The 9,629-nt window shown below is 44.5% G+C and overlaps 1 protein-coding gene across 2 annotated transcripts in view; it reads right to left on the reverse strand.

The window, feature by feature from the left end:
- The window catches only part of fam114a1 (family with sequence similarity 114 member A1), a 55,908-nt gene that overhangs the window by 45,298 nt on the left and 981 nt on the right, over nt 1–9,629 (reverse strand). For both annotated transcript variants that reach the window (XM_067988847.1, XM_067988836.1), the window contains exons 2-4: nt 5,148–5,558; nt 2,534–2,618; nt 1,902–2,018 (exon numbers count right to left, since the gene is read on the reverse strand). In XM_067988847.1, the coding sequence (XP_067844948.1) occupies nt 1,902–2,018; nt 2,534–2,618; nt 5,148–5,546 (601 nt within the window). In that variant the 5' untranslated portion in view covers nt 5,547–5,558. The remainder of the gene's footprint in view (nt 1–1,901; nt 2,019–2,533; nt 2,619–5,147; nt 5,559–9,629) is intronic.

The following is a 9,629-nucleotide window of genomic DNA, read 5'->3' on the forward strand; positions in this document are numbered from 1 at the left end:
GAAAGATTGGATAGGCTGGGGTTGTTCTCTTTGAAACAGAGGAGGCTGAGGGGTGATTTTTAATTGAGGTGTACAAAATTATGAAGGGCCTAGATAGAGTGGATATGAAGGGCCTATTTCCCTTAGTAGAGAGGTCAATAACCAGGGGGCATAGATTTAAAGTAATTGGTAGAAGGATTAGAGGGGAGCTGAGGAAAAAAAATTTCACCCAGAGGGTGGTGGGGGTCTGAAGCTCACTGCCTGAAAGGGTGGTAGAGGCAGAAACCCTCAACTCATTTAAAAAGTACCTGAATGTACACCTGAAGTGCCGTGACCTACAAGGCTACGGACCAAGTGCTGGAAAGTGGAATTAGGCTGGGTGGCTCATTTTCGGCTGGCGTGGACACGATGGGCTGAATGGCCTCCTTCTGTGCCGTAAATTTTCTATGATTCTATGGTCTCCCAATACTCTACCAAAATGATCAATTCCCTCGCCTTGAAAACCAGGACACTATCATGCTCTGCTCCATGAACTCCAACAGAACACCCCACCCCCACCATTCATTGTGCCACGCTCCTCTCCTTGTATTCAGAGATTACAGGAAATCTAAATGAAGTTAAAGTTTTGATTGACTCCTCACCACAAGAAGAATAGGAAGTAATGTGCAAGCAGTCACTCAACCGTCATGTAGCAGAGAACCAGTTTGAAACCAATACATAGAACTTTTGGCAATTCACACAATTTCCACCCCTCCCCCTCAAGGCAAAAATGGAAAGCATTTGGGCACATATTTCACATATTTTGGCAATAGTCCTACCAACCCCATTGAATGGAAGTCCTAATAATCATAAAGGCTTTGATGAAACTAGTATCCTTTGCTAGTTTGATCCAGGGACTGCTGTACCATAGAAGCTAGTACAATTCTTACCACTTGCAACAAGAAAATGCATTTCATCCCCTTAACAAACATGTAGGCAGATTTTTGGGACATTTGTCAATCTGTACAGGTTTTGCATGGGCTATGCCTAGAGTTGGGAAATACCAAACCATTTAGGGCCCCTTCCTGGCAACCCACCTCCTACATTCTTTAGCCTTGGGAGAGCCAAACTAGCTTGTGGTGGGGATGGTGGTGTGTTGGAAATTAGTATATCATCCCCCCCTCCCCCACCGCTACAGTGCAATCAGCTTGTGTTGGCATTTATCCTCCATGCAAACAAAAGGTCCTAATATGTATCAGGAGTGGAGCTTTGCAAAACCTATCCTTATATTCCATCTATCGGATCTTTTTTAACAACACGTATTACTATTTTATTGTCAGTTTGTGATACCAGGGAGGAGAAAAGGGTGTTTGTGTGGAGTGCAAGCTCTCTGGGGAAGCACAGTAATTAAAAATAAAGTGAAGGTTTTGTCCAAGGAAAGTGATAGAGGGTCAAAAATCTTGTTGAAACTTTCCAAGATTTAATATGGCACTTTTTTCTCCCAGTTGATATGGTTAATTTGAGTATCACAAAAATGAAATGGCATAAATGAAATACAATTGGAAAAGCTTCAAAATTACTCCCTGTGCAGTGTAACCAGAAAGGGCAATGCAACCGCATAACAAATTCAATTTCATCCAATTCACTTACTTTGATAAAAACATTTTACAGATTAAGCAAGATACGTAATATTTTACAAGGACAATTTATTGGCTCCCTCAGTGGATCAGTGAATTTATCCAATGAAAGTCCCATGTTCGATTCTCACTTTGTGCTGATAGGACTTCAATCAGAACAGCCTACGGAATGACGGACCGTTGGGCGAGGTTACCAGAATGCACCCAAAGCAAATTGAAGCATACACAAACAAGTCAGTGTCTTCAGGAGAGGAGCAGGGGAGAAAACAGACAAGAAAAAGTAAGTGCAACTTATTTTTCAGCTACCTGATGCTGAGGTAACTTCATCTGACTCAGACAGTTTCCTCTCCTCGGTTGCTTGAGCACTACTGTGTATTTTGAGGGATGCTTCCGCCTTCTCCATTACAGTGCTCAGTCCATGACCTGCAATTGAGATTATAAGTGTTAATTTGTTCACAGTACAGATAATGCTTTAAAGCATATGCCACACAAAAGGAAAAATGTGCACTTTTCCATCAAATGTTACAGGAAAAAAAAACTTTAAACCTCTTACCAATATAAACCTGGCATTTGATTATTTCAAATGGAAACTAAAAAGTCACCTTGTGTGAAGGACTAAAGGCTAATTAATTTTAACCCATAGCACACAAGAGACAAGTTTACTCCTCTGGATGTTACTCCTATATAAGACTGTCAACAAGTATATGTATACAGGCTCGTCTTGTGTCTGTTGTGTGTTGATGTCAAATCCAAGCCTCTCAATGTCTTGTGATCAACCTCATTGTGTACAGAACCTTGGTATGATTCCAATTCTCACCACTCTAACACATTGCATTAACGTGTCAACTTGTAAAGCCACTGGACTGTCCCTCTGGAAACTTCCATCGTTAACAGACTTTTAGTTCTCCTAGGCACTAGTTTTCATTCATGACACTTACCAACAGTTGCTGTTGCTGTGGACAGAAGCGATTTGCCCCATGTTCCCCAGGATCCCCAGGCTCTACTTTTATTAGAAGTTGAATCCTGTAGGATACACAAAAGAAAATGTTTATCTAATACAACACCAGCTATTTTTGAAGTCCTTTGACAATGTCCAATCTGCACTGAAACCAAAGCCTAATTTCATAAAATGGTAATTTCTTTTTATATTACCAAAGAAATAGTTACATATATTCCTTGATTTTCAAAACATATACCCCCTGCACAAAGCTTCATGCGCTGGGGGAATCATAGCAGGAATTTGGACCCAGAGATCGGTGGGCCTCACAGAACTTTCCATCTATTAAATGTAATTGATGGAAAATTCTGTACTTGAATTCCCAATATGTGTTCCTGATGCAGAAATGCTGAGGGAATGATCCTTCTCCTTCTTGTCCTGAGTTCCCCACCATCACAGATGCCAGTCTTCAGCCAATTCCATTTGCTCCACGTGACATCAAGTGACAGTCAAGTGCAATGGATACAGCAAAGGCTACGGCCCCAAAGATATCCCAGCTGTAGTGCTGAAGATCTGTGCCCCAGAACTAGCCGCAACTCTAGACAAACTGTTCCAATACAGCTACAACACTGCCCTCAACCAGACAATATAGAAAATTGCCGAGGTATGTCCTGCTTACAAAAAGCAGGATAAATAAACCCGGCCAATTATCGCCCTATCAGCCTACTCTCAAGCGTCAGCAAGGTGATGGAAGGACTTGTCAACAGTGCTATCAAGCAGCCCTTATTCACCAATAACCTGCTCACCGATGCTCAGTTTAGGTTCCGCCAGGACCACTTGGCTCCAGAACTCATTGCAGCCTTGGTCCAAACGTGGACAAAAGAACGGAATTCCAGAGGTGAGATGAGAGTGACTGCCCTTGACATTAAGGCAGCATTCGACTGAGTGTGGCACCAAGGAGCCCTAGTAAAACTGGCCAGTGGGATCAGAGAGAAAGCTCTCCCTGTGCTGTAGTCATACCTGGTACGAAGAAAGATGGTTTCATCACAAGTCAGGAGTGTTATGGACTACTCTCCACTTCCATGGATGGATGCAGCCGCAACAACTCTCATGAAGCTTGACACCATCCAGGACAAAGCAGTCTGCTTGATCGGCACCTCATCAATTAGTCTAGACAAAAATCCCCTCCAACTGTGGCGTAGCGTGGCTGCAGGGTGTACTATTAATAGGATGCACTGCAGCAACTCGTCAAGGCTTCTTTGGCAGCACCACCCAAACCTGCAACCTCCACCACCTAAAAGGACAAGGGCAAGCAGGTACATGGGAACACCATCACCTCCAAGTTCCCCTCCAAGTCACACACCATCCTGACTTGGGTATATATCGCTGTACCTTCATCGACACTGGATCAAAATCCTGGAACATCCTACCTAACAGCATTGTGGGAGTGCCTTCACCACACAGATACAATGGTTCAAGAAAGTGGCCCACCATCACCTTCTCAAGGGCAACTTGAGATGGCAATAAATGCCATCCTTGCTAGCGACGTCCACATCCCGAGAATTAATATTTTTTTAAAAATCAGTGGATGGAAAATTGCGGGCAATGCACTTGCAATTTTCAATATGTGTAGCCAACAGCGAGGCTCCCCACTAGTAGTGCAAACTTAGAAAAATCACCCCTTAAATATTGCGATTTCGGCACTTTCAGAGCAACTCAAAGCATCAGTTTCACACTGACTTGCTAGATGGTACTGATCTCTGTAGCTTAGAATACTTTTAATGTTGATAATTTCATGGTGCTGTGATGGCAATCACATGACTGTACCTTCTCATACCATATAAAAGGCACCTCATTAAAAGTGACAATCAGTTCTTTTTTCCTAGAGAGAACAAAATAAAGTAGAATCTTTTTTCCAAAAATAAACAAAATAAAGCCCAATCGGCCTTTGTGAAGGGGAAGAAAATAAACTGGAGTGACGAATGTCTACTTACTTGTGCATTGTTTAATTACTAGAACTTATCTCTGTAAAAGTATTAAAATATGCTACAATCATTATATAGAACCCAAAGAATAATTCTTAACATACCTGCAATTCTTTGTTGGTTTGGGGCTTATACAAAAACTTTCATGTACTGGATCGAAATCAGTCAAGGGCCAAACAGACTTTGTTTACAATGCATCAAATAATTCTCCATTAATATATATTTTAAGTTTTTACCATGTTTGTGAAAAGCATGATGGCCAGATGGGAATCCTTCATTACCTAAAGAGTTGTTCAGCCTAGCATTTAGAACATTATTAAATATAATGCAGATTTAACCACACCAGTGTTATGCTGATTTATTAAAATATTCCACCAATAATTTAACTGCATAATTATGAAATAATTGGCATTGTCCCAGTTTACACAATATTCAGTCATCAGCAATGGTAAATTACCATTCTCGCCATCATTAAACATGCTGCTCACAAACACAAGAAGTAAGACTCAATTACAGCACAATATTGTATATAGCGTGACCTAAACAGAATCTGGCATTAGCAACCTGCATGGTAATGATAGCTAATTTTATTCTGATTATTTGAGATTACCGTTCAAATGTACCACATACCTCAATAACATTTTCCTCGGCTGATGTATGTCCATCCAATGTCTGATGTTTGCTGGATTCCGATTCAAGACTTACTGCCTCAATACACTCAACAGATATGTTCTTAAATATCTCTTCTGTGAACAAAGGATCTTTAGCTGCAGCCTCTTTTACTAGATCACTCGGTTTAGGTTCATCTACTGCTCCAGTCTGGTGTACAGTGTCGTGGTGGATTGAGCTCCTTTTGTCAATTGGCACTTGATTGGGGTCGGACTCCAAAGGATCACTTACTTGAGAAGATGTTTCATTGGTTGGAACATTAGCACCATTTCCAGATGGCATACTGGACCCATCTTCCACAGACAAGCTTGCCACTGCAGCTGAAATATCAACCCTTGTGTCATCCTCTGCCCCAGACATTGCCAATCATACCTATCAAGTAAAATGTTAATTATTACCACTCACATTTATTCCCTTAATCTCTCTCGTAAACAAATGTACTGACAGTTGAACCATTTAAAACACAAATATTAAAAAAAATTATAAAAGTGCCCCAATATCTCTAGCCCAACTCCTGCCTGTGCACGTAATATCCCTTAGCTAGTTGGTCCAGCCTGTGGACATCTTCACAGACAGCAGGAGCGCCATTCTTTGGTAACTAACCAGAAGGTATCCACAAATGGTGCATGAAAAACTAATTGGACAGGTTTTCTCCTTATCCTAGATGATGCAGCCAAGACCAGCCAATCTGTTCCAGGAGAAGGCACAGTGTAAATGCAATTAAGACTGAAATTTGAACACAGGCCTCCTACTTCAGGTAAACACCCTGTCAATGCAGTTGTAGCTCTGTCCTAAATTAATATTTCTAAAGCAACATTCACAGGAATTGCTGCACTAACTACATACATTTTCAGCTTATTCATCAAGGTAATACTTTTTTTGTTGAACATTAACTTAAGAGGGTACGGTAACAGTGGTTATGTTACTGGACTAGTAATCCGGAGTCATGAGTTCAAATCCCGCCACAGCAGCTGGGGAATTTAAATTCAATTAATTAAAAACATTCAATTAATTAAATAAAAATCTGGAATTAAAATATTAGTATCAGTAATGGTGGCCATGAAACTACCGGATTGTCGGGTAGGGAAGGAAACCTGCCGTCCTTACCCGGTCTAGCCTATATGTGACTCCAGACCCACAGCAATGTGGTTGATTCTTAATTGCCTTCTGAAATGGCCTAGCAAGCCACTCAGTTGTAAAAATCTCGCTAAAAAAAGTCATAATAAGAATAAAACCAGACGGACCACTAGGCACTGGACACGACAACGGCAAACCAAGCCCAGTCGACCCTGCAAAGTCCTCCTCACTAACACCTGGGGACTTCTGCCAAAATTGGGACAGCTGTCCCACAGACTAGTCAAGCAACAACCTGACATAGCCATACTCACAGAATCATACCTTTCAGCCAACGTCCCAGATACCTACATCACCATCCCTGTGTATGTCCTGTCCCACCGGCAGGACAGACCCACCAGAGTGGCGGTACAGTGATATACAGTCAGGAGGGAGTGGCCCTGGGCGTCCTCAACATTGACTCTGGACCCCATGAAATCTCATGGCATCAGGTCAAACATGGGCAAGGAAACCGCCTGCTGATTACCACCTACCGCCCTCCCTCAGCTGATGAATCAGTCCTCCTCCATGTTGAGAAGTAGCAAGGGCACAGAATATACTCTGGGTGGGGGACTTCAATGTCCATCACCAAGAGTGGCTCGGTAGCACCACTACTGACCGAGCTGGCCGAGTCCTGAAGGACATAGCTGCCAGACTGGGTCTGCGGCAGGTGGTGAGCGAACCAACACGAGGGAAAAACTTACTTGACCTCGTCCTCACCAATCTACCTGTCGCAAATGCATCTGTCCACGACTGTATTGGTAGTAATGACCGCTGCACAGTCCTTGTGAAGACGATGTCCCGTCTTCACACTGAGGGCACCATCCAACGTGTTGTGTGGCACTACCACCGTGCTAAATGGGATAGATTCAGAACAGATCTAGCAGCTCAAAACTGGGCATCCATGAGGTGCTGTAGGCCATCAGCAGCAGCAGAATTGTATTCCAGCACAATCTGTAACAAGCCAGGGGATCAACCCTGGTTCAATGAGGAGTGTAGACGAGCATGCCAGGAGCAGCACCATGCGTGCCTAAAAATAAGGTGCCAACCTGGTGAAGCTACAACTCAGGACTACATGCATGCTAAACAGCGGAAGCAACATGCTATAGACAACCAACGGATCAGATCAAAGCTCTGCAGTCCTGCCACATCCAGTCGTGAATGGTGGCAGACAATTAAACAACTAACGGGAGGAGGAGACTCTGCAAACATCCCCATCCTCAATGATGGCGGAGTCCAGCACGTGAGTGCAAAAGACAAGGTTGAAGCCTTTGCAACCATCTTCAGCCAGAAGTGTCGAGAGGATGAACCATCTCTGCCTCCTCCTGATATACCCGCCATCACAGAAGCCAGTCTTCAGCCAATTCGATTCATGCCACGTGATATCAAGAAATGGCTGAGTGCACTGGATACAGCAAAAGCTATGGGCCCCGACAACATCCCGGCTGTAGTGCTGAAGACTAGTGCTCCAGGACCAGCCGCACCTCTAGCCAAGCTGTTCCAGTACAGCTACAACACTGGCATCTACCCGACAATGTGGAAAATTGCCCAGGTATGTCCTGTCCACAAAAAGCAGGACAATTCCAATCCGGCCAATTACCACCCAATCAGTCTACTCTCAATCATCAGCAAAGTGATGGAAGGTGTCATCGACAGTGCTATCAAGCGGCACTTGCTCACCGATGCTCAGTTTGGGTTCCGCCAGGACCACTCGGCTCCAGACCTCATTACAGCCTTGGTCCAAACATGGACAAAAGAGCTGAATTCCAGAGGTGAGGTGAGAGTGACTGCCCTTGACATCAAGGAAGCATTTGACTGAGCGTGGCACCAAAGAGCCTTAGTAAAACTGAAGTCAATGGGAATCAGGGGCAAAACTCTCCAGTGGCTGGAGTCATACCTAGCACAAAGGAAGATGGTAGTGGTTGTTGGAGGCCAATCATCTCAGCCCCAGGACATTGCTGCAGGAGTTCCTCAGGACAGTGTCCTAGGCCCAACCATCTTCAGCTGCTTCATCAATGACCTTCCCTCCATCATAAGGTCAGAAATGGGGATGTTCGCTGATAATCGCACAGTGTTCAATTCCATTCGCAACCCCTCAGATAATGAAGCAGTCCGAGCCCGCATGCAGCAAGACCTGGACAACATCCAGGCATGGGCTCATGAGTGGCAAGTAACATTCGCACCAGACAAGTGCCAGGCGATGACTATCTCCAACAAGAGAGAGTCTAACCACCTCCCCTTGACATTCAACGGCATTACCATCGCCGAATCCCCACCATCAACATCCTGGGGGTCACCATTGACCAGAAACTTAACTGGACCAGCCATATAAATACTGTGGCTACAAGAGCAGGTCAGAGGCTGGGTATTCTGTGGCGAGTGACTCACCTCCTGACTCCCCAAAGCCTTTCCACCATCCACAAGGCACAAATCAGGAGTGTGATGGAATACTCTCCACTTGCTTGGATGAGTGCAGCTCCAACAATACTCAAGAAGCTCGACACCATCCAGGACAAAGCAGCCCACTTGATTGGTACCCCTTCCACTCCCTAAACATTCACTCCCTTCACCACCGGCGCACAGTGGCTGCAGTGTGTACCATCCACAGGATGCACTGCAGCAACTTGCCAAGGCCTCTTCGACAGCACCTCCCAAACTCGCGACCTCTACCACCTAGAAGGACAAGAGCAGCAGGCACATGGGAACAACACCACCTGCACGTTCCCCTCCAAGTCACACACCATCCCGACTTGGAAATATATCGCCGTTCCTTCATCGTCGCTGGGTCAAAATCCTGGAACTCCCTTCCCAACAGCACTGTGGGAGAACCGTCACCACACGGACTGCAGCGGTTCAAGATGGTGGCTCACCACCACCTTCTCAAGGGGCAATTAGGGATGGGCAATAAATGCCAGCCTCGCCAGCGACACCCACATCCCATGAATGAATAATAAAAAAAGAAAAACCATGTCATCCTGTTTAGAAATAAAGTTGAAAGGAACAAAATCAAAAGAAATACTTAGCTTTTAATCCTAAACACTGTGCCTTCAGTTTGGGCCTGCTTAAGAACTACTTAAATAAATATACATCCAGGTATACAAAGGGGCCAATTTCCTCCCCCCCACCATCCATCATCTGAGCACACATTGGGTGGCATGCACCAGAATAGGTGGGTGTGAAGCAGCCTGTATTTTGGGTTCAGATCATTAGCATAAGCCTGACATGCCCCTGGTACAGGAACACCCCATGGCCAAAACCAGGGGAGGAGCAGTAGCTTTGACACCTTACATTTGGTGCCTGTTGAGGTAGGAACACCATCGTTGAACTGGG

This window comes from Heptranchias perlo, chromosome 1 (genome assembly GCF_035084215.1).
Source record: "Heptranchias perlo isolate sHepPer1 chromosome 1, sHepPer1.hap1, whole genome shotgun sequence".
Classification (NCBI taxonomy): domain Eukaryota; kingdom Metazoa; phylum Chordata; class Chondrichthyes; order Hexanchiformes; family Hexanchidae; genus Heptranchias; species Heptranchias perlo.